This window comes from Dendropsophus ebraccatus, chromosome 7 (assembly GCF_027789765.1).
Source record: "Dendropsophus ebraccatus isolate aDenEbr1 chromosome 7, aDenEbr1.pat, whole genome shotgun sequence".
In the NCBI taxonomy this organism is placed as follows: Eukaryota; Metazoa; Chordata; class Amphibia; order Anura; family Hylidae; genus Dendropsophus; species Dendropsophus ebraccatus.
Genome location: NC_091460.1, coordinates 80,406,256 through 80,431,548, shown reverse-complemented (window position 1 = coordinate 80,431,548; position 25,293 = coordinate 80,406,256). Strand labels below are relative to the sequence as shown.

General features: G+C 40.8%; 1 protein-coding gene across 3 annotated transcripts in view; it reads right to left on the bottom strand.

Annotated features, from left to right (window-relative positions):
- The window catches only part of NEK1 (NIMA related kinase 1), a 130,336-nt gene that overhangs the window by 15,343 nt on the left and 89,700 nt on the right, over positions 1-25,293 (bottom strand). For 2 of the 3 annotated variants that reach the window (XM_069977821.1, XM_069977822.1), the window contains 9 exons: positions 24,012-24,191; positions 23,285-23,347; positions 22,291-22,504; positions 18,727-18,885; positions 13,687-13,887; positions 10,569-10,769; positions 4,377-4,488; positions 3,756-3,850; positions 3,406-3,611 (listed from right to left, as the gene is read on the bottom strand). In XM_069977821.1, the coding sequence (XP_069833922.1) occupies positions 3,406-3,611; positions 3,756-3,850; positions 4,377-4,488; positions 10,569-10,769; positions 13,687-13,887; positions 18,727-18,885; positions 22,291-22,504; positions 23,285-23,347; positions 24,012-24,191 (1,431 nt within the window). Of the gene's footprint in view, positions 1-3,405; positions 3,612-3,755; positions 3,851-4,376; positions 4,489-10,568; positions 10,770-13,686; positions 13,888-18,726; positions 18,886-22,290; positions 22,505-23,284; positions 23,348-24,011; positions 24,192-25,293 lie in introns of those variants that run through there. The other variant, XR_011363948.1, reaches the window with a different exon arrangement.

Below are 25,293 nucleotides of genomic sequence, written 5' to 3'. Positions count from 1 at the left end.
CCCTTTCTTCTCCAACCTTTTTTTTTCCCATCATTCTGGTACAGGTTGATCTTTGTCTCATCTGTCCATAGAATACTTTTCCAGAACTGAGCTGGCTTCTTGAGGTGTTTTTCGGCAAATTTAACTCTGGCCTGTCTATTTTTGGAATTGATGAATGGTTTGCATCTAGATGTGAACCCTTTGTATTTACTTTTATGGAGTCTTCTCTTTACTGTTGACTTAGAGACAGATACACCTACTTCCCTGAGAGTGTTCTGGACTTCAGTTGATGTTGTGAACGGGTTCTTCTTCACCAAAGAAAGTATACGGCGATCATCCACCACTGTTGTCTTCCGTGGACGCCCAGGCCTTTTTAAGTTCCCAAGCTCACCAGTCAATTCCTTTTTTCTCAGAATGTACCCGACTGTTGATTTTGCTCCTCCAAGCATGTCTGCTATCTCTCTAATGGACTTTTTCTTTTTTTTCAGCCTCAGGATGTTCTGCTTCACCTCAATTGAGAGTTCCTTTGACCGCATGTTGTCTGGTCACAGCAACAGCTTCCAAATGCAAAACCACACACCTGGAATCAACCCCAGACCTTTTAACTACTTCATTGATTACAGGTTAACGAGGGAGACGCCTTCAGAGTTAATTGCAGCCCTTAAGAGTCCATTGTCCAATTACTTTTGGTCCCTTGAAAAAAAGGAGGCTATGCATTACAGAGCTATGATTCCTAAACCCTTTCTCCGATTTGGATGTGGAAACTCATATTGCAGCTGGGAGTGTGCACTTTCAGCCCATATTATATATATAATTGTATTTCTGAACATGTTTTTGTAAACAGCTAAAATAACAAAACTTGTGTCACTGTCCAAATATTTCTGGCCCTAACTGTATATACATTCCTACTGCACGGGGTATGTGCAGTACAAAAGTATATATACAGATTGCTGACGTGAAGGGGTTAAAGAGGTTGTCCAGGCAAAACTAACTTGTCGAAATCAAAAGATTGTTTGTAGCACTCAGTCCTGTAAAATCAAAGTTCCTTATTATTTCAAAAGTACAATACAAACAAGCTCTTTTATGTGCACTGTACTCATGAACTAACAAAGGACTTTGATTTTTCAGGACTGAGTGCTACAAACAATCTTTGGATTTGTTTACCTACAGCCAGCAAGCTCCTGGTCGTTGTCTGCACCTCATATGGTCCGGAAACCCAACCAGGAAAGGTATACTCATAATATATATTAATATGAAGCATAATAATTATGGTCAACACAGTAATTATGGTAAGCACAGTTATGCTCAGCCAATCGCGGCTAAGCAGCTAATGACGCGCCAGAGGGGGGCCGGCATGAGGGACGGCGGGGGCCGGGGGTCGACCCAAATGCGGTAAGTATAATGCACCACACTTCCGCGTCTAGCGTGGGTGGGGGGGAACACGGGGAAGGGGGCCATTCACATACATAACACACATTACAAAGTTGTATTAATTCGTGAATAAATGTTGAGCGCCGCACTACCCCTTTAATATATTTGTGAATTATGTTATACAATGAAATGTGAAAAAAAAAAAAAATAGATTTTTATGAATAACCATGACTACTGGTTTCAGATTATAATCTCAGGAGTATTACAGGTGTATAAACAATTTCAGGTGACTCCCTGTAAGCATTTGCAGCAGGAGCTTTGCTCCTCGTGTTTGACTTGATGGTTACATGTCTATCTCAGTAATGTCAGATTTTGGACTAAGTATGTATCCCCAGAATTGTAAATTACTGCAAAGTATGTTGACACTATATAAATAAAAATTATTAATATAATCTATATTTTTCTGCTTCTGACTGGATATTGAACTTTACGTACGTTTCGCCTGCTCGGCCTCCAAGGGAGGTGCTAAGACATTTGTAGTTTATAAAGACTTCTTATTACCTGGGTAATCTTTGTAGGTGATGCTGCATTTAAACACAAAAGTATATCAGATTGATATAATTTTTTTAAATCACTTAATATGTTGTATCTAAATAAAGCCAGAAATCCCTTTTACTGCAGTTTGCTTCCAAGAACGATCAACACAATGTCTAGAGCTGTGCGTGCTTCCTAATGAATAGTACTGATTCGCCTTGCAAACATCCAGCTGGTAGGGAATCTTTAGGGCTCCCTGGCAGTAGAGAAACAGATTTTTTCCTTCTGGAAGAGCGGCTTCTTTTATAAAGCTATGTGTAAAAATATGCCCTTGATGAATCTGGCATGGCTGAAAATATCACCAAGTTGCTTTCATTAGAAACGTGGCAAAAAAATCTTCATAAATGATTCAAGGTCTGGCACACAAAGTTTGTGTGCTATTTTCTTCATTTTCTTTGTGACACTTGAAGTCTAATGAGTCATATCCAGCCACAAAGGGATATACAAAAAAAAAAAGGTACAGTTATCAAAGACATCAAACACGTCATCAGTAACAGAGTAACGTTAGATGTGTTTCACAGTTTATGTTTCCAGGAGAATAATGACTTGAGGAATCACTTTGCCTGTAACCTTATTGTGGCTTTGTGGGGATGTATGAGTCCACTGTGCAAGAATTTACAGTAAAATTTTCACATCATACATAATTGAGTTCTACAAAGACAAGCCATGAAGTATTTAAAGGTCGGTTTTGTTAATAAAAAGCCTTGTCGGAAGTAAACGGCACATTCCAAGCTTAGCTTCGTAAGCCCATTTTTATTTCCTCTTCTCTAGGTGTCAGACATAGAAACTTTACCTAGTACTTTACACATGCACAGTTCTTTATACAGAAGTTAATAAAATCCGATTGTTTACTGTTGCAAGACACATGATGTACATATATACCATGATGCTGGTACAGAGTCTAGAGTCCTCTCTATATCCAGGCTGCCATCATTTCAGACACTGACAATCCTGGTGGTCTGACTACTAGGAACTCGTTGATAGGCCAATAATAGCTGATCGGTGGGGTGTCAGCTGATCTGACTGCCCTGGTGCCTAAAAATAAATATGTAAGGGAGCAGAGGCCTAAGCCTGACTGTAATGGTGGCCCTGTAAACGTGAGCTCTGAAATCTGCAATAGGATCTGAATGCAGAAAGCTTTTTTTCCTGCAATAACTAATGTCCTGTGTCATGGGTCCCCATCTGTAATACAGAGGAGAGGAGCATGCTGGGAGGAGGTGACCTGTGTCCTCTCATCATTCACTGATAATAATGTTCTAAATGTGAGCAGGAACATATGGGCACATATAGCTAATAACATATGGTGGGAAATACCATCTGGAACTCTGATTTCCCACAAAAAGGGTTGTACTAAATTTATTAGTACTCTCTGCACAGTGGCAATCTCATAAAACGATCAAAAGATTAGAGAATAAACTGTGCTAAAAATACAAGAAGAAGAACTTTACAGACTAAACATACCTTTGGATTATTTGCATCAAACAAACCAGTTGACAGTCCTATCAACAATGCAGTCTTGCCTTTGGTCTTAGCTGGAGATGCAGAGCGAGAACGAGGTGGTAAGGAGTCATCAAACGAAGACTGTGCAGACACATTTGGCGTAGTAATATTGTACGGCAATGGGACTTTATGAAATAGTGTTCTGAGAGGATCCCCTGCAGAAGGTTCTGTAACAAGAGAAGGCATGAAAATTATGACAGGCTACAGTGAAAGTAAAGTTTATGCTGTATGTTCTGAATAGAAATTGTACCCAGTATTTGAATACAGTGTGATGAACTAAAAAGCAAAACAAGCAAACAAAAGACACTGACCTGTATCATCTTCATTCCCAGAGCATTCTTTATCAAGTATATGGTCTTCCCTTGGAGAGTTTTGTTCATCTTTATCATGCTCTTCTTCCCCTTCACTGAAATTTAAACATGGAACTGACTGAACACGTGGGTAGAATGGATAAACAAAACAGCAACGATTGTACAAAACACAAAAAAAGAACCTTGCGTTGTTATTCGCTGCCAAACTAAAGGCCCATGGGCCTATTGAAGAATAAAATCTATTACATGTATCATAATTTGTACATGTGTTTGAGTATTCTGTCTGTTTTTTCTTATGCTATGTGAGTGATTTATCCTGATGACTGCCACTTCTATTATCTACCTTGGCTTTTGGAGTAAACAATGTACGGAGCTGAAAGCTGTGAATCCATGCGTGTGTAGTGTAGTGTAGCTGGTTTACTGTGGTGGAACTCCCATTGAAGTGATGGGAACTGCAGTGCAGTAACAAGGTGCCAAGCCTTCCAGCACTTTACAATGATTACATCCGGCTGTCACGGCTCACCTCAACAGCTGGTCACCTACTCATGCCCTATTCTATAGATATCATTTCCCTGGAAAACCCCATTTAGAGCTAACTGATAAACTATGCAATTACTGTACCTTCTTTCCCTGACCTCCTCATTCCAAACACTTGCAGTTTTGACAGGACACTCATCGCTTCTATTTGCTTTGGTATCTTCCAATATTTCAGTTTCTATGTCCTCAGGTTCTTCTGTAATAAAGGTCCATGATGAATGAGAGAAATTCATATATTTAAAAAGGAAGCACATATAAGACCCAGAGTTCTGGCGTCATCTATCAATAACAGAGCTTTTTCATTTATGAAGCCAGTAACCTACCCAATGACATACAGTAGCTTTATTGGAATGCAGGCATTACCTTTATCTAAACCAAAAACCTGGGCATGTCATTTGCAAATCTATTTGGTTTTGGCACTGAAGCAATATTTCTGATATTGCCTTTCTGCTTCAGAGACTGACTGCCCACGTCTAGCCCCCCTCTCTCTGGCCTTCAATAGATTTATGACGGCCTATATTTGGAGGCGAGGGCAGGAAAGTACGTTTTAAATTTTTGCTGCATAAAAGGAAAGATTGATCATCGATCACTGCACCGCCATCTAAAGGAGCATTTGCCTTAACGTCAGTGTACTACAGTATTGCAGTTTACATTTCTTCAGACGGATGTCCGATTTTGTCAGGGGAGGATGGCGTGCAAATACTTAAAATTTAAGCTTTGCACAATACTAGGCACAGATTTGTGGGGGACAACAAGAGGACATGGCAGACCAAAGTGCTGACTTTTGTTAGTCCTATCTACTGGATTTATACTTACTGGTACATGTCTGGCTCAGTTTCAGCTGGAGGAGCTGCCAGCATCAGGAAAGTGTTAACCAGCCATAACATTCTGATCCAGTTGGAGAAGGAAAGAGAACATTTACAGCAAGAGAAGACATCACTGGATTTGTAGATGAGCAGTCACCTCTCCTGTTATGCATCTGCACCTGTGCCGTAGACTCCTTTCTATGGTCAGACAGATTCCACTGTCCGCCTTAAGAATGAACCGGTATATTCTTCGGGCGGACAGTGGAATCTGCCTGACCATAGAATGGAATCTATGGCACAGGCGGAGATGCACGCGACTGCGAGCAGGGGCGAGGTGCAGAATCCGCAGCGGGTGATCCTCCCGGGTTCTGTAGTGTACACATTCCCATAGTCAATATTAGCCATGAGATAACAATTCTGAAGTATCTGTATTTAGAATGACATGGGAACGAATAAGGCGCAACATAAAAGGAGACTTTTTGTAGTGCAATAAATTTATTTAAACTATGACGCTACAACACAAAGCAACACATTGGGTTAGGCCCAATCTTGCAGGTTGTAGCTGTCATCTGACAGGTACAGAATGTCTTTTGTAGCTAAACCGACAACTGAGTGCTACCACTGCCCTTATCAATAGGATGTAATCCTATATATTCTGACAGTGTTGTCATTGCTAACAATATCAGACTGTGTAAAGGTACTGTGCTTTGTAAAAGGGAATGGAAACAGCCAGTCATCAATTTATTCATACATTTCCAGAGGAAATAACAGAGGAATAGAACAATAAAGAGTTATATAAAATAGCATCTCAGAATTGTTATTTCATTGGTAATACGAGTATTTACAGGTCAGGAAAGCTCACGGGTCCATTTCCATTGTTATGTGTTCTGTACAAGACGTCATTGAATCTGTGCTGTATTCTGCCATAAGCAAGAAATGTTCTCGTTCTAAACATGCTGTTTCATCTGCCTTTCTTATAGTCCACTACTGTACAGCATTTTACAATAAAGTAATAACTCCTTGAGAGCTGGGGATCACCTTTTCCTTTATGTCTTGCTTAATTCTCTCATATAGTCTGCAGGGTGATGATACTCTACAGACCACCATATGGGGGCATCATCACTTATATTGGTGCTTGCCCAGCAGTAGCAGACACTTGTCCCTGATACTAACCATATGTTTAGGTGTCTACATGTTGCGCTTTTATTTTATTTTCCTACTTGTGTTAATGCTGTGGTTTACATTATTAAGGGATTGATGAGAGATGTGACCAAATAAAGCAAAATTGGTCAAAGTGCGCATTATGCACTGCTATATTATTCCTGAAACTGTCCCTGCACAAAACTCACTAAAATGATTCAGCTGTCTGCGCTGTGTGAGTTCTTTATGGCATCCCATGCAGTTATAAACCCTCCAACCAATTTTCACATATGGCATGGGGGGACGCAACCGCATGTTGGGAGATACAGTCTAGTGGACATCTGTACCATGCCATGTGATTTTCATGGCCAAGTCCTATTAATTACAGCAGGACCCTGCACAAAACATGCTACCTACAATTGCCTCAACAACAGCACCATCCATCATGCATCTGTGCCTCCCAATCTTCAGGGTGATCAATAAAAATACTAATAAATCATACCCACCTTCCATACAGACTGAGACACTCTGAAAGCTTTCATGGCCAAACATATAAGGTTGCCGTTTCAGATGTGACCACAACTTGTGGTACGGCTTTCATAGACCATGCCATAAATTATTAGATTCATTTAGATTGTTACATATACAATAACTGTGGAAATGGTAGGGAACAGATGTCTCCGGATTATTAATTCTGCAATAGGTGAACAGACCCTCTTCTCTCTGCAATACATAATTGCTCTCATCTGACCTCAGGATTTCTGCAGTACCTTTTGCAGTAGGATACAAATGGCCATTACCCATACACATCATTTTCAGAAAATTACTATAATGTGCCTGGCTGGTTTAAGAACTCAATTCATTCCTGAAAGATATTGTAGACTCCCCATTTCTTATTGTAAGAAGAGAATAGATACAGAGAAGTGATGGGTCCCCTGCTGGTAGATATTTGCACTCTGTATTGTGGAGAATGAACTCCTACGTCAGATGGTAGGTTTTGTGCATTGTGCCAAACCACCCCTGTGCAGTTTATAAAAATAAAAAAAAAACACTGACATATCGAGGAAGTTGTTCTCCTATTCACTTGTGATAACCTTCCTAAAGCCAAGCATTTTAACTTGTGGGACACGTACAGCAGGTGGTCCATGCTAAGTCTCTAGGAATACCGGTACTATCCACTTTGATGTAATGTATATGATTTAGGGGGTACACTGAGAAATCCTAGCTTATAGTACTGCCTTATCAGACAACTGATAAATGAATGGTAATATTTCTGTCCTCATTTCTCCCTGGCAACAAAAATCTTCATTACCGACATACAAAAACATTTCTCCCCAGAGTAGCAATGGTGCTATGAATGGAATGTATGTATTGTCCCAGTGGACCACCGCTATCAGCCTCTTAGAAGCCTGTCCTGTCTGTATCACGGCTAATGACTCCAGCCACCCAGTGTCTATAAGTAAAGACAGACAGGAATATTGTAAGCCCCGGATTAACCATTTTGGTAGAGATTCACTGAAGAACACAAAGAAAGACTAAAGCTGGTTTTACTTTATGACACCATAATGGACCATGCTAAACAAAGAACTATTAACACTAAAGTTAGCACCATAACACATCACTAGTGTCTGAAATAAATCAGACAACAACTCGAGTAACGCTTTTAAAAGGTCACTTTCTGTGCTGTCCTGAACCAAGGTGATTCCCTTGCAGCGCCAGCACATCTCATAAGGATCTGCAGCAGGCCTGGCTTAAAAGGCATCTGGATAAAGTTGGATGTTATCACTTAAAAACCAGATTGATTCCTTTCTCCTTTGTACACATGGGTAAACAAAACGAACAATTGACTTTAACCAGACCAGACTCATTACTGTCTTAAAAGGAAATTGTCTGATATGGTGTGATAAAGATAAAAAGAGATGAGAGTCAAAAAAAAACCTGTCAGTATTAAAGGGGTCAAAAACATAGAGCAGCACTACAGACCAGTCACCTTGCATTCCTGTATCAGTGTTGTACTTCTCTACATGTCCGCCTATAGTGCTCAGGACACACATTAGCCAGAGGAATCAGTTATAGCCATGCTGTGCATGATACAAGAGGGCTGGGGAAGAAATGATATGTCTTGGCTAGTGTTTTGCTGCTAGGATGAGAAGTCAATCGCAACTATTAAAGGTGACAGAAGAAAATCATTCAGTGTGAAGAATTACTATGTCCATAGAGACAATCACATTTTCAATTGACTCATAAAAAGGCTGCCCACAAATGTATTGTGTAATGGACAGATTTCTGCAGGTGCCTTCAAAAATAACTAAAGAAGAATTAGGCTAGACCACAGATTATGTTTAAAATTCTTCTAGATACTGTCAAAAACACCAGACAAGCCAGCTCATCATGCAGGACTATTTTGTCCAGGAAACAGCTGGATGCCATGATGAAAATCTGAAAGACCTCATTTAAAGTGTCCCTGTCAGAGACAGACATATCACTTGTGCAGTTTGTTCAGCTGCACAGGGGCCCAGGCCAATAGAGGGGCCCGCCAGGCTCAGACTCTAAAGTGCCAGCTCAGCATGGCACATGTCTGTAGTGGGCCCCTCAGGCGGTATCAGCACTCGGGAAGTGCAAGCCCACTGCTCCTCTGAGGCCCACTTAGTCACTGGATTCTGTGCCCGGCTGGGGCTGGTTCTTCTCTCTCCTCCTGCACGCTGCTGCTGCTGGCTCCTCCCCCTCCTGTACTCCACTGTCCGGCATACCTTGTGTGAGGAGGAGAGACAGAGCACATGTGGTGACCAGGGCTGGAGGGATCCTGCAGGGTTATGGCTGCCAAGGACAGGACTGTGAAGAGGAGCTACAGCAGCAGCTCTGACAGTGAGTGATTATTGTCAGTGTGTCTGTCAAGCTGCTGGAAGTTGTAAGATGGAGGGTGGACTGTGTAAGAGAAAGCACAGAGCCGCCCCCCCTCTCTGTTGCTATAAGTTTTATTGTAAGTTTATGCCTTTTTAGCTGATATCTGTGCACCGATCCCCCCTGCAGCATGGTTGTTTTTCTCTTTCATCTCCCCCCTAAGCAGCCACATGCAGTACATGTATCCCACCTGTGCAGCCACATACAGTACATGTATCCCACCTGTGCAGCCACATACAGTACATGTATCTCACCTGTGCAGCCACATACAGTACATGTATCTCACCTGTGCAGCCACATACAGTACATGTACCCCACCTGTGGAGCCACATACAGTAAATGTCTCTAACCTTTGCCCCAACAGTGATTAAGGGCCCCTTTATTCTATCAACTATTAGTGCTGTTCTGGGGTCACTTCCACACTCTGAGCTATATATTCACATCCCCCACAAAGCATCCAGTGTATAATGCATCCAGGTGTCTCCAAGTACAACAGCTGCTAACACTACAACTCCCAGCATTTACTGCAGTCTGCAGCCCTCAGGATGTGCTGGGATTTTAAGTAGAAATGAGTACACCTCTCAAGGGGCTGTCCCCTCAGAAACTACAACTCCCAGCATTCTCTGAGAGCTTCATAAGTGTAAGGCATTCTGAGAGTTGTAGTTATTGTTATTCCAGGAGTTTTGGTCACAGATACATCAGTCCAAGATGGGACCAGGTCAGCATGTCGCTTCTCACAGGTTCTTTATTTGGGTGCCCCCCCATGATCACTTCTATTGGTGGGCCACAGGTACCCTAGATCCTACAGTGGGGCCTGCACAGACTGCAGTACAGTCCCCTAGTGGGCCCTGGCATCTGTTCTGTAGGGCTCTCCTGACAAACCAAGACACAAGTACCGGATACCCGGGCGTACATATGTGTGTGCCTTTAAGGCCTAAAGGTGGAGAAACAAATATGTTATGGGGGCCCAAACACATTTTTTGCACAGGGCCCTTTGCAGTCTGTGTCCGCCCCTGGAACCCGTCATTATAAAAAGTGTTTAAATTATGAAAGAGAGAGTCATAAATATTGGTTGGGTCTGAGTGTTCAGACCTCTTAGACAACTGATTTCTAAATATAGCCAGAAGCATGCAGCAGAGTGCTTTTCCCCAGCTCCCTGTGATCTCTCTCACCGTAGGGGATGGGCTGCATAGACATATAATGGACATCGTCTTGTTCAGGGAGATAAGAGATTGCAGGGAGTCGGGGAGACAAGTGCTAAGCACCACTCTTATTTACAGGCTCAGTATTCCACATGTATTCAATTGTAAATTCAAATTTCTATAGAATTTCTATAAATTCTGACAGCGCTCAGTGACCTTATAACTGAGGTTTAAAAATTGTTCTAAGTAATAAATATATAAACCATAGTACACAGAAAGCCTCTCACCACAGGACTGGTCCTCAAATGGACAAGAATCAGAAACCGTATCAACCGGTCCCTGCTTAGGAGAAAGACCATCTTCTGCTTTGGGAGGATTCAGTCCCTCCTCTTGACAGTCCACATTAACAGGAATTCCTTCCATTGTCTCTTGATCTTGAACATCATCATGTTCTGGACGTCCTTCACCGTAGGTGATACTGAGATCTCCTATAGAAAATGCTTTATTACTGAATATATAGTGAAAATATACTGAAATGAGCGTTTTAAACAGATTCAAACCTGTAAACTAAAACAGCTTATGATCAAAAATATTGTACTCAAAAAGGGACAAAATGTATCTATGATAAAAGGAAAACTGAAAATAATTAATGGCACCAAAAGATTACTGGGAAGAAAAGAGTTCATAGTGGTAGCCTGGATCCAGGGCCAGACTGGGACTGAAAATCAGCCCTGGCATTTCAAAGTACATAGGCCCACTTAGAGTACTATTACACGGAACGATAATCGGCTGAATTGGCCCGATTCGGCCTATTATCGCTCCGTGTAATAAATGCAACGATCAGCTGATGACAACGATCATCAGCTGATCGTTGATTTAGGTTAGAACCTATTTTTGTCAAGTGCTGACTGCGCACCGCTGCGTGGCCGGCGACTGATGATATACATAACCCATCCACGTTCCACGGCTGCTCCTGCCGTCCGCTTCTCCAGAGGTCCCGCGCGCGCTCTAGCTTTACAGCGGCCTGTCAGCTGATAGGCCGCTCAGCCAATCACAGGCCGCGGCGGTCCCGGTAACAATGTCCTTGCAGCTCTGTGTAATAGGCCCAGTAAACGAGCGACGATCTAGCAGATCGGCGCTCGTTTACAGGTATTATCGGGCCTTGCTCGGCCCATGTAATACCACCCTTACAGGGAAAATTTTATGATAAAATGCCACTGCAGAGAACAAAAAGAAAAAAAAAAAAAAAAAGGGAGGACAAGGCTATCCTCTAGGAATAGTAATGCAGGGTGCTCAACCCAATATGACATGAAAGAAGCATGTAACCCAACAAAAAACAGAAAGCCATGTCGTACAGGTATCGGTGGCACAACCTCAAAAGAATAATAATAATAATAAAATAAAACTATATGCTCCAGTGAAAATCGTTACATTTTATTAGTACATATAACTACAAGTGCAAGACATACAAAATTAAATCAATTAAAAACACAACATACAAAGGCCAATGTCTGATAAACACGGTACCAGGACATACCGAAATGTATAAATGTTGCGACCTCTCCTACAGCTGATAGTAATGGCCCACAATAAATGAAACAAAGTCACAGCATAAACAATGTATGTATGTGTGTATATGCCTATAGTCTATGGACACAAAACAAAGGAAATTGACAGGGAGTAAAGAGGTGGAATGAGAGCCAAATCAATGGATCAATATCACCATAAGAGGGAGTCCATGTCGGGGTCCAAGAAACCCCGCGCGTTCCGTCTCTGTCACGAGACTTTCTCAAGGGTCAGGGTATGTCTTGCACTTGTAGTGGGTGCAGAGTAGCTTTAAATGTTCCAGATTTATCAGGCTGTTTGATACATGTCACACTTGAATGTTTTTTGGTGGGAAGTTTACACCAGCTGTTACTTTGCTTAAAGTCCGCAGAAATTTTCAGCCACATTAAGGTGCATTTTTTTGATGCAAAGTAGACCATGCTAAATTTCTACATAAACAGTGCCTGCTTTTTTGTAGCAGGTGGAAAAGTGTGTAAGGGTGGGTTAACACACAATGGATCCGCAGCGGATTTCACGCTGCAAATTTGCAGCGAAATCCGCTGCGGATCCTTACATGGTCATTTTCAATGAGATTCCATACTTGCAGCGGGATTGTCATCTCGCTGCGAGTATGCAGAAGTAAGCCCCCTTAACCCCTGTGACCTGGTGCATACATCACAGTGTCCGTGCCCTGGTTTGCTTCAGGGGCTCTTGGCTGAATATATATATTACACACACACAGTATTTTCCTGCGTATAAGACTACTTTTTAACCCAGGAAAATCTCCTCAAAAGTCAGGGGTCGTCTTATACGCCGGATGCAGTCTTATAGGGCTGGTGCTGAAAAACTTTGGAACCGGACTAGAGAATCTGCCGTCGGTGGGGGAGCTAAAAATCAGCTGCATCCCTGCCCTTTGCTGCAACCGTATTAAGAGCAGAGCAAGCTACAGGCATCTGGGGTATAGAAAAAAAAAAAAAAAAAAAAAAAAAAAAGAAGAGGTATGGTAGAGTGGCGCTGTGCCCAGAAAATCACACCTATTTCACCTGTCTAGCCGCCCTTGTATCCTACTGGTATTACTGTACCTACTTCTCTGCCTCTCAGATCTCACTACTGTCTGATGTTTTTTATTATTTTAATGTGTGTTTAAATAGGGGTAGTCTTATATGGCAAGTATAACCAAACTCTCTATTTTAACTGGAAAAGTTGGGAGGCGTCTTATACGCCGGAAAATACAAGTATATATGTTTTTTTTTACATTTTTTTGTTCTCTTGGACAGAAAGGGTCCTGGTTGACAGAAACCAGACAGGGTAAATCTTACATCTAAGGGCCTTTTTAGATGGATAGATTTCTCAGCAGCGGGGGTGCAAACAAGCACGCGATCAGCGATAACGGCAATTATTTGAGGGGCCTTTATACAGCAAGTGAAATCCAGTGGCAGGGCTACATGAACCTAAGATGTGTGGCTTGTGACAAGAAATTTTGAAACTTGCTCTAAACAGACGATCAGAGAATCAGGCTTTTTCCTGGACTTCAGCTAATCGCTGTCACTTTTACACCGGGCGATTATTGGCTGCAGGAGTGTTTCTTGCAACGCTCCTGGCTGATAATCGGCCTAAATGGACCTTAAGTTGACTGACATTGATCATTTATCAGAAAACAGATCACCTCTGGCCCCACCACTACAACTGCACATAAGGAAATGTTTAAGAAAGTCATGCCAAAGAGAATGCATAACACAAAAAAAAATAAAAAATCTAGTACCAAACAATATGTGTAAATACATGATATAAAACTACAGTGGTGTCAGGATTAAAACGTGAAACAGAAATACATATACACTGTGAACACTAAATACTTACCAACTGGAGAATCCGGGCCCTTGTTAGGTTCAGATACCTTGGCAACATTCACTGAGGAGGTGGACTGTTCCACTATAGGGACATTCAGGGCATCAGGTGAGATTAAAGAATCCATATCCCCAGAAGGCTCTTTACATTGCTCTTCCTCAGGCTGCTGTGCTGGCTTAGCGTCCTCCTCAATAGTCTTTGTATAAACTGAACCTGTTTATAACAATAATTGACATAATGACTAAATTGTATCATTGTATGAAGGCTAAAAATACTGAGCTTTAGTAGCGTGCCTATTTTCTTCTGGGTCGTGGGATGTTTAGTAATGCTAATTCAACTGGACTTGTTAAGAAATCTTGACAACAATTTACAACTCATCCAAATTGCCAGGACGAAGCAGCTTTTCGGCAGCGATATGAGCGGAGTTTTTTGCCAGGACCCAGTACCACAGGTAGTATTAAGCTATACAGACTGTTATTTTCAAGCACAATCATTGTCTCTCATACTGGTTTTCTTGTGTCTCAGCCATTCGTATAGGCGTATAAGCCTTTTGCAACAGTGTTACACACTCTTCATATTTCCAGTTTTTTCAATGTTTGTAGCCTGCTCAATTAAACTATTTATACATTTTTTCGGAGTGCACAATGCCATTGTGCTTTCTTTTTTCAAATAGTTGTTATGCATATAAAACCCTTGTAGCGCCCCATGGTTTTTCTATTTTTACAATATAAGGTGCCCACCATTTTTTACATATAACAATTATATAATTGTATCCTATACCCTTCCTTGTCCTGGAATTGGGGACTTTAGAACCATATAATAATCTTTTGTACAATGTGACCACCCTGGCTCCATAAGGATTAGGCAATGTAGACAAATGAATTAAGGTAACTGAATTACCTATAAAAAGGTATTAATTCTTCAGCCTTTAACTGCACTTAGTGGATTACATGATGCAACTTGGAAAAATGCTATACATATTGACAAATTCTAAACAAGCAAGACTGAATGTTACATCCCACACACAGCCCCATGAGCCTAAAAGTCATCTTTATTGTCAAGATAGTGATTTAGGAACTTAATATTACACAACTCACATACGAACATAAATCCATGTGTGTGGCGTTCAATGTACAAATCAGACATGGCCAAAATGAAATCCATGTGGATATGAAATTTTCCTGGATGTAAATACAGCTAGTACAAGATCTGACTTCACATATGGTCTGGGAAGATCTATTGATAATGGGAACCACATTGGTAAATGAGTTCTATGCTTAAGTACACATTATAAATCCTTTTCTTTCTTGTTAGAAATTATTACATGGTCATCACATTGAGTAATTCCATTTTATATATGAAATACAAAATGTCTCTTACCTGGTAATAACACATAGTTATTGTTTTGGACATGTACCAATAAATTGGACTTTTCCTGGAATAGGGAAGATTTACTTAAGACTGAATTTCGTACAAGAGTCTTAAAGGGAATCTGTCAGCTCTAGATTATGCCCGGAGCTCAATGTCAGCTCTAGATTATGTCCGGAGCTCAATGTCAGCTCTGTGTCAGCTGTGCACAAGATGGACTCCTATATCCTCGGCCGTCCCTTCCTGGCTTGGCTGATTAATGTTCACAGCTCAAAGCTGGAAGATAAGCTGGTGGAGGGAGGAGGCAGGTATCCTGCAGATCAGCACTGCCTCTTTGACACACGAGCTCTGTGCTTAATCTAGAGCTGAGAGATTTCCTTTAGGGTATAAACCCACACATCGTATACGCAGCAGATACGCAACAAATACGCAGCAGATTTGTTGGTACAGATTTGATGCTGTGTTCAGTTATTTAGATCTAATCTGCTGCGAGTTTGCTGCGAGTTTGCTGCGTATCGCAGCAGTAAATACGCTGCATATACGGTGTGTGGGTTTATACCCTTATACTGAGAGCTGGTAAGTAAAATCCAAAAAATTTATTAAGAGCCATACACCACAAATTTGGTGCATTTTGGTTTGTTCATGTCCCACAAACTGAAATCTATGGCAGCATGGTGCTGGCGCAGATTTGCCATAAAATTTATACTAATTTCTGGTGTAAATTATAAGTTTGGTGTGCCCCAGTATGCTCCACCCACCCAATTCTGGCACACTTTTCCGAACATTTTTCAAAAGCAGCAAGAGAAGCAAAAAGTAGCATTTCTGCACAAATATGACATGCCACAATTTGAGGTAAATGGTTTCATGAATCACCCTAAAAATGTAAAATTGGTTGTCTAGGATTACAGAGTACCTGTCATTAAAAATAACTGTTGATATATCATTAGGCATAACCACCAAACACAACAGCGCTGTGAGGAATCATCCACTGGTAGTGTAGAAAGGTGGATGCACGCTGCACAGCTAATAATCCCAGGTGTCAGTGCTGCAACATAAGGCTGGGTTCACACTACGTATATTTCAGTCAGTATTGTGGTCCTCATATTGCAACCAAACCCAGGAGTGGATTGAAAACACAGAAAGGCTCTGTTCACACAATGTTGAAATTGAGTGGATGGCCGCCATTTAATGGCAAATATTTGCTGTTATTTTAAAACCACGGCTGTTATATTGAAATAATGGCCGTTATTTACTGTTATATGGCGGCCATCCACTCAATTTCAACATTGTGTTAACAGATCCTTTGTGTATTCAATCCACTCCTGGTTTTGGTTGCAATATGAGGACCACAATACTGACTGAAATATACATAGTGTGAACCCAGCCTAAAAGAGCAAACCATCCAACAGCATCCAGCATGGCTATACCAAGGGCAGATCAAATCAGACTAATCTTTATTGTTGGCTGAAAGATAGATACCAGAGGGTTGTTGTTAATGGTGTATGGAGGGTTGTTGTTAATGGAGACAAGTTACAGGTGGTATGTCACAAGGGTCTGTACTGGGTCCTATTCTTTTTAAAGGGGTTATCCAGCGCTACAAAAACATGGCCACTTTTCCCCCTACTGTTGTCTCCAGTTCAGGTGTGGTTTGCAATTAAGCTCCATTTACTTTAATGGAACAGAGTTTCAAAACCCCACCCAATCTGGAGACAACAGTAAAGGGAAAGTGGCCATGTTTTTGTAGCGCTGGATAACCCCTTTTAATATGTTTGCAAGTGACATAGAAGAAAAATTTGGAAGGTAAGGTTTGTCTGTTTGCTGATTAAACAAAAGTGTGCAGTAGAATTGATATTCCTGGAAGTGTTAGTAATACGGAAAATGATTTAGCTTTACTAGATAAGTGGTCTAAACAATGGAAAGTGCAGGCCAATGTTTCCAAATGTAAAATAATGCACTTGGGGAGGAGGAATCCTCTATCAGAGTATCATAGTGGCAGTTCTGTATAAGCAAAGACTTCAGAAGAGACGGATTTAGGGGTAGCGATTTCTAACAGTCTTAAAATGAGCCACCAGTGGAACCAGGTGGTAGGGAAAGCAAATAGTGTGCTGGGCTGTATAGATAAAGGTATAGTATAATCAGTAGTAAAGAGCTCTAGTGAGACCTCTTGTGAAATACTCTGTCCAGTCCTGGAGACCTCACCTACAAAAAGATATTAATAAAATAGAAAAGGTCCAATGACTGGCTACAAAAATGGTGGAGGGTGTCAGGCATAAATCATATCAGGAAAGACTTAGATTTTTAGATTTAAATCTGTATAGTCTAAAGGAAAGAAGAGGAAGGGGAGACAACCAAAATCGTTAAAATATGTTACAGGACTACATAATGTTCAAGAGGGAAGTGTTTTTAATAATAATATATAAAAAAAATCTTAACATAAGGACAATGGGACACAATTTGAGATTAGCTGGGGAAAAGATTGCCTTCTGCACCTGGACATGCAAAAAACGTTGGCGTTTTGCTGTACTTTGGATGCTGTTGGATTCTTTTGCTCTTGTATGTCATCAGCATTGCCAAAAGTTATGGATTGCAGTGGGTCTCACTGCACAGACCTATAATCAGGAAATATAACCAGGAGAGAGCATGGCGGCCAAGCCACCCACTTCCACTCAGTTTGCTAATTCTGACAATGTAGCCTCATTGACTTAAATTGCCGGAATTAGCAGATCAAGAGTTGATCACACGATCGCTGCGTCCTCTCCTCGGCTATACCTCCTAATTGCAGTGGGTCTCAGCAGTGTATCAATAACTTTTGACATGCCTGATGACACGTCAAAATTTATTTGTAATGACAGTGACTCTAAGAAATTCATGGCATAATACCTAATTCCTTTGCTGTAGCCCATTTGTAATACAACATATAGTGTCTTACTGAGTGTTACATGAATTTATGGTTGATATATATATATATATATATATATATATATATATATATATATATATATATATATATGTTAAAGCGACTCTGTACCCACAATCTGACCCCCCCCCCAACCACTTGTACCTTCGAATAGCTGCTTTTAATCCAAGATCTGTGCCCTAACTTTGCATCACCCCTCCGTCCCTCCTCCCTACCCTCATCATCATTAGGAATGCCACTGGAACATTTTTTTCAATGCTGAACACCGCAAAGGTGCTTAACGATCGAGCCCATGTTGAGTATTCACACAGCAGACGAATAGGAGACAATCTGCCCGGAGCATTCCTAAAGATGAAGAGGGTGGGGAGGAGGGATGGTGCAGAGTAAGGGCACAGATACTCCCGTTTGGCACGGGCTGCAAGTTTAAAAGTTGTTTTTTTAGGACAATAACTACATCACCTGCCAAACGGACCCCAGGACAGATCTTTGATTAAAAGCAGCTATCCGAAGGTACAAGTGGTTTGGGGGGGTCAGATTGTGGGTACAGAGTCGCTTTAAACCCTGCATTTCTTGCTGTTATACCACTTGGGGCTGGAGTCTGTGTGATTGGACTGTCCATTGTATGTATTTTCTTTTTCTCTTTGAAAAATTATAAAAGTGCAACACCTGCCAAAGTGGTATGGAATCTGGAAGTGAATCTGACTTGAAAACCATACAACTTCCGGATAGATGACAAGGTGGACAATCCCTGGTCATTTGCTCAGTACCTGCACAAATCTCCCCACTGGTGGCTTGTAGAAATTCAGTCTGGAGTTGAAGCTTTGCTTCACCAAGGATCTTCACAACTGACTCGGCTGGACTCTTCCCCCATTCACGTCTTTGTCTTTCCTCCAAATCCAGCTTGATAACACCACCGACAGTCTTATCTGGGTTAAACAGTTAATACAAAATCAAGTGAATTACCTTAAAAAGGTATAAAGTCTTCTTTTGCCTGTTATACAACCACTGAAGTTGAAAGCAAGGTTTAGAGGGCTTACTGTTCCACAAGATTTGATTCACCCAATGCGGTTGTAAGAACTTTTCTTTCCCCCATTACAATGAAAATTTGTCTTGCAATGGAATTTCATATTACTGCAAAGCAAGATGCAATAAGGCGTCTAGGCTAGCTCTAACCTTTCAAGATGTAATGGGAGAATATATTGTTACTATATTTCAATAAGCACAATAACTCTATATACGTTCCTTGGCGATACAACAGACTGCTGACCTCTAGGACTCAGTGGGGGATATTATGTAATACTTTCATCAGAAAATGTGTAAAAAAGTCACAAATTGTTACACAAAAACTCTTTGAGCAATGCTCACAAAATCTGCAAAATCTGAGACAATTTGACAGGAAAACTTACACAAAATCCATTGATAAATTCCCCCCAGTATCTTCGCCTTGGTACAGCACCACCAAGGGTCACTTAACTTTTGTATCCCGATTGTATACATTGTATTTTTGGAGTTCCATCATCATCGCAGAGCATATTTGTAATCCTATATAGCATGAGGCCATGTTCACACGGCATAAGAGACCGGCCGTTCCGTGACCCGGCCACGGAGCGCCCGGTCTCTGAAAAGATCATCTCGGCCAGTACCGGCCAGATGATCTTTCGGCCCTCACTACTGCACGCTATGAAACCTGCGGCGGGAGCCACTCGCTTCATAGTGTGCACTGACAGAGCTTTCTGTGGCCGCTATTCAATGAATAGTGGCCGCAAAAACTGACATGTCACTTGTTTGCAGTGCCGCTAGGGGTCCCGGCCGGAGCGTATACCATGTGTATACGCTCCAGCTGGGACCCCATAGGCAGCAAGCCAACGTATTTTTTCGCATTGACTACAGCCGTTGTTGCAATCAGCAACAACGGCTGTAGAAATACGAAAAAATTCGTTGTGTGAACATAGCCTGATACTGTAAAAAGACTAGCCTCCATGCACAGTGCCATGGTTCAGTAATAAGTAATATTAGTATGACTTCTAAGTGACTTTTTATAGGCCCAATATTTGGGACCTGGCATGTAGAAGTAGTAACAACTGTGCGGTGCATATTTCATCATGGGCTTCTTTATATAGCATGAGCAGAGCGACCCTGTAGATCTGATTGCGCAGTAGGACTTTTGGCTGAACGGATGCTTAAACTTTCGAAATGCGGTGCTCATGTGAAACTGGATATTATGGAAAACCTGTGTAATAACTCTGCAGCATTGTACATCTGTACCTAGGTGTTTGCTTTCTATTCCAATTTTTTTATATATATATGAGCCCATGTGGTTCTGTTAATGCATTTTCAGCAATGGGAAAACCCCACGTGGACTAGTCACAGAACATTTTACTATTAGTCAAGCTTAAGCTCCTTCCCATATCATAAATAAATTCAGGTAGTGACAATAGGTAGCATAATACATTTTAATGGAACACATTATTCTCTTTACGAGCCTCAAACTCACCATGCTTTCCTGCACAGGTGCACTTCAGACAATGGGATAAAATAATAAAGTACAGAATCTGAACTAGTGGTGGTTCTAGTAAAATGTTTAAAGCAGATTAACAAATAGATCCTGAGTATACTGTAGAATAAGCAGCACCTGTATATATACTTACAAATATGTGGTCATCAGAACTATAATCTCCCTAATGTACCAGCAGCCTATGAAAGACTGGGCATTAAGCATACTGACTTCATACAATGAGGTAGTAACACTACATTAGGATTCCAACATGTCAATATAACTTCTTTCTGTTGGATATTTATAGTTATACTGCACACTTTTCAGGGCTTTTATTATTTTATGGAACAGTGATAAAGAAATATCTAGTAAAAAAAGAAAATGATACCGAATGTTATAAATCAATGGGACATATACCTCTGGGGATCTGCCAAAGTGTACCTTCAGCAGTCACTGTGAGACAGGGTGACCTAACAAAAGCACAACTTTTTACCCATCTGACTGAAATATATTATTGTGAATATAAAGCAAAGTGATAATACTTTTCAGACTTCGCTGTCTCAGGGTTTTTTTGGGGGTACTGCAAAAATGAATAAAAAAAATTATGAAGAATACTTACCTTCCCTAACCCCTCACTGCTACTGTTAGGGGGCATAACTACTATATGGAGGCTGCACAAAGGGGCCTACTAACTATATGGTGCACAGAAGGGACCTAAGTGTTACAGGGGACAAAGACTGCTACTATATGAGGCCATAGAGGTGGCAGGCTACTATATGGGTACACAGAGAGGGCTTAGATACTATATGAGAGAACAGATGGGGGCTTTTCAGCTATATCAGTGCACTGAGGGGGCCTGCTTATTATAAGAGGGCACAGAATGAACCAAGTACAATTCAACAAGCTGAGGAGGTAGTGGTGGAGCGGTAGGGTCGATCGGAAACATTACAAAAGGTATGGATGGCTTGGACTCTCCATGTTGAGGCACCAGGCTTTGTGGATACTTTGTGTTGAGGCTAAGTGTAGACATATGGCTGCCAAGATCGTAGCTGAGCTGTATCCCTCCTCTCGCCCGCTGTCTCTCTTTGTATCTTTTCCCTTCTTCTTTGCCTCCTACTTTCTTTTTATTCTTGATTTTTTTTTTTTTTTCTGGACTGGTCTAGCAGTGACTTGACATGTGTGGCCAGATGTGCTTAGGTTATACTATATGCTTTTTTGATATAGAAGATACGTGTCAGTGGACCTTTTTAATACTATTGTAGTGATAAGTGATAATGTTGTCTGCCTCAAATGAAATTGTCCTATTTTTGCCATGTTCCTTCTATTTGGAATTTGTTCTTCCTTTTAAAAAAATTCTTTACTAAAATGAGAGAAAACATGTAGTAGTTAGGCCCCATACAGAGGGGCCTAACTACTATATGAGGGAAGAAAGTAGGTACTGATACTGTGTCGAGCAGTGCAGATGAGGACTTTGTATAGAGGTGAGGATAGTGCTGGATTGAGGAGCCAAAAATGTTTCTCTGGCAGATTCTGTGGAGATGAGGTGTCCCCAGGAGAATTCTTCATAATGGCCCACTCCAGAAGGTGATAAACAGAAAAAGTGAACGATTTCGATCAGAGAAGTGGTCTATTTTTTTGTATTTGCAGTATCAAGACAACTCATTTAAACTAACAGGAGTTTAACATGGTTGGACAATGATGTGGGTGGATGGGTCCAGGTAAATGTTTGTCTAATGTGTATGGCATATCCTAACACAACAATATATTAGTTTATCACTGCAGATACCTATTAAGTATGGATCACTGCTGTGTTACAGGTATATTTTAATGTACTTACTGTCAGCAGAACATAAAGTGTCCTCTATAAGGGTGAGTTGTGAAAGAGGATTTACTGGGTCTTCTGCTTGCCACTTCTTGCGGTCAGTAACATTGTCTTCTTGCTCTGCATCACCATCATCAGTTTTCACCATAACATCTTCATTTGTTGATGCTACCTCTTCCTGAGCTTTAAGGTTCTGGTTTAATCGCTTAAGTATTTGACGTTTTTCATTCTAAAAAAGAAAAAAAGAACATTAGTTGAGGGTGGGTCTACTAACACTCCTTAATAAAATGCTTTAAATCACATAAATAAATGAGACCTTCAATGTGCCTCCAATGTTATTTAGAAAGGGGGTGCAAAGGCACAACTGACGTTAGCACAGATCTCTAACAACAAGGGTATAGAAAGATCAAACAATAAGAGTCAGCAGGGAGGGGAGACAGGGTAGTAGAGGAGCACCCACATGTATAGAGAGAACCAATCAGGGTTTCACATGGCACGCAAGTCAACGCAGCACAAAACGGATTACAGGTTCCCAAATCTAACCTCCAATTTTAAATGTAGCACAATAGCTGGCTCTTGAAAAGTTCAGGAAATTAGAAGCACCAGTGTTTAATTCTTTTTCACCCATAGTGTAAATGAATGCCCAGTGCATTGCACGTCGGCAATTTTGCTTCCAGATACAAACAGAATCTCCCAACAAGGGAAGGAAACTTGTTACCAGATATGCACTGCCAATGGCTTCTGGATTGTACCTATAATGGTCAGCCCAATACTTGAAGCTTAATCCATTTGAGCATGTTTGTTGTGAGGTTGAATGGGCTTTGCACACAAGGAGGATGCCACCATTACATGAGCTACATTGTAGTTCTGCACAGGATAGCATTCAATATATGCATCCAATTCCTGTCAGTTCAAGTCAGGCGATTATATACGGAATCCAGTGACAAGATATGAACAAGTATTTATTGTTACAGAAGAGAACATTCACAATAGAAATGTGTCTACTAACTTGGATTGAAGTGTCTGTTTTTTGGGGGTCCTCTGTGCTGTCCCTGATTTCTGATGCCACAACCTGTAGAAAGGTAAAAAAAAAAATGGAAGAAAAAACAAAAAGCAGAATAAATTGCATAATGCCTCTATGATTTCGGGATTTTCTTTAGTAGTGTTCAACAGTTTACATAACTGGTAAAAAGTATGTGTGTTTCAGATTCATAAATTTACATTTATTTTAGAGAAAAACAGTTGAGCAGTTTTCATTGACTCAACTTACTGCTTGGTTGACCCCCGAAAAAAATGCTAAATTCCTGTATAAAACTTAGGTATAAAATTTAGGTCGGGCTATTAGGCGATTACATTCTGTTCATGGGAAAGCAAATGTTTTTATGTGATGATTTTACCATAACAAATATCAGCTCTAATTTACCAAGATGTGTCTGACTGCCCTTACTAAATCTGGCGGGTTACAAAACTAAAACCGGAGCTTCCTGCCCCACTAGGGAGGGCTGATTTTTAGAATGGAAAACCTGTCAAAAATGATGGTTTATTTAATAAATATGTTGGTTATGTTGGATTTTAAAGGGACAAGCCCACTTTTTGGTTCTTAAGCACAAAATGACATGGTGTTAGTTTTTACAGATATTTGTGGCAAATGACATAAGTAAAAATAGAGAACCGGGAGTTGGGGGGGGCGGGTGGAATCTAATAACTGAGACATGTTATTAAATCAGACTACATACCGCTCCAACATTCTTCAGTGCAGAGGTCATCGAGATGGCTGGTGTACTAGGCTTCATGTGAGACTGTCCTCTGACTGGGGAGCCTCCAGCATCTGCATAAACTGCATGGCTGGGGGAGCCTGGAGTGGGTCCTGCAGCATTAAAAGGCACATTAGGATTCTTGAAGCCCCGGGCAGCCAACTGAAATATATATTAAAAACAAAAAAAATCGAAAATCATTTTATGTATAGGTTATTGGCACTATAAAAGGAAGATGCAGTCATATCACTTTAAAAAAGTAATGCTTCTTTGAAACCAAATAAGTACAAAGCAAGAATAAAAGCCTATGCTGCACTACGTGGGAAAAAAATCTGGAGAGCTACTTTAAAAGCTAGAATGTCATTGGATGTCACTGGAAATGTATACAAGCAGTATATAACAGGCATAATTATAGGGATTAGAGAGGTAACAGTTGCATTCAGGCCTTAGGGCCCTATTCCACCGGACGATTATCGTTCAGATTATCGTTAAATTGTTTGAATCTAAACAATAATCGTTCGGTTGAAATGCAGTTAACGATTAACGACCGAAAGAGAAATCGTTGATCGCTTTATAAGACCTGGACCTATTTTTATCGTTGCTCGTTCGCAAAATGTTCGCAAATCGTTCGCATTGAATAAGACATCGTTCGGTCGTTCACAATAGATACGAACGCAAAAGCGAATAAATAGCGAAGAAAAAACAATCGCAATTACGATCATAAGTAATGATTATTGTTCCATGGAAATGACTGAACGTTTTCAGGTCTTTCGCAATAGCGGTCGTTTGAGATCGTTAATTGTTAACGATTATGCAATAGGGCCCTTAGTGTCTGAGGTGGTCCTAAGGTCCTTTGCCACATAAGACATCAGCTGTATAAATAGCACATAATGCACAGTTACAGATTGTATAGCAAAATGAAAAAGTAAGAACACATTTACATTACATTTCAGTGTACAGCTGCTAGTACATGTTAGATTACCAAAAAGGTATAACATTTACCGTGGTGTGGTGTTCCTGCTGTGTGGCCATAGATGTTTAGCTTAGCCTACTAATGACTATGATTGGTCTGTTTCACAAACGTAGAAGTTCTCTTTTAAGGAGACAATGTAGTCCATTAGTAGGCTATGCTTGGAATACTCACCTTTTTGAAGGTATCCAGGCTGGCAATGAAGCCTGTAACGGTATGTGAATGAGGTCTCACAATTTACAATCAGCTAATAACAAAAGCAACAACTAAGTTGATTCTGTCATAGCAGAAATT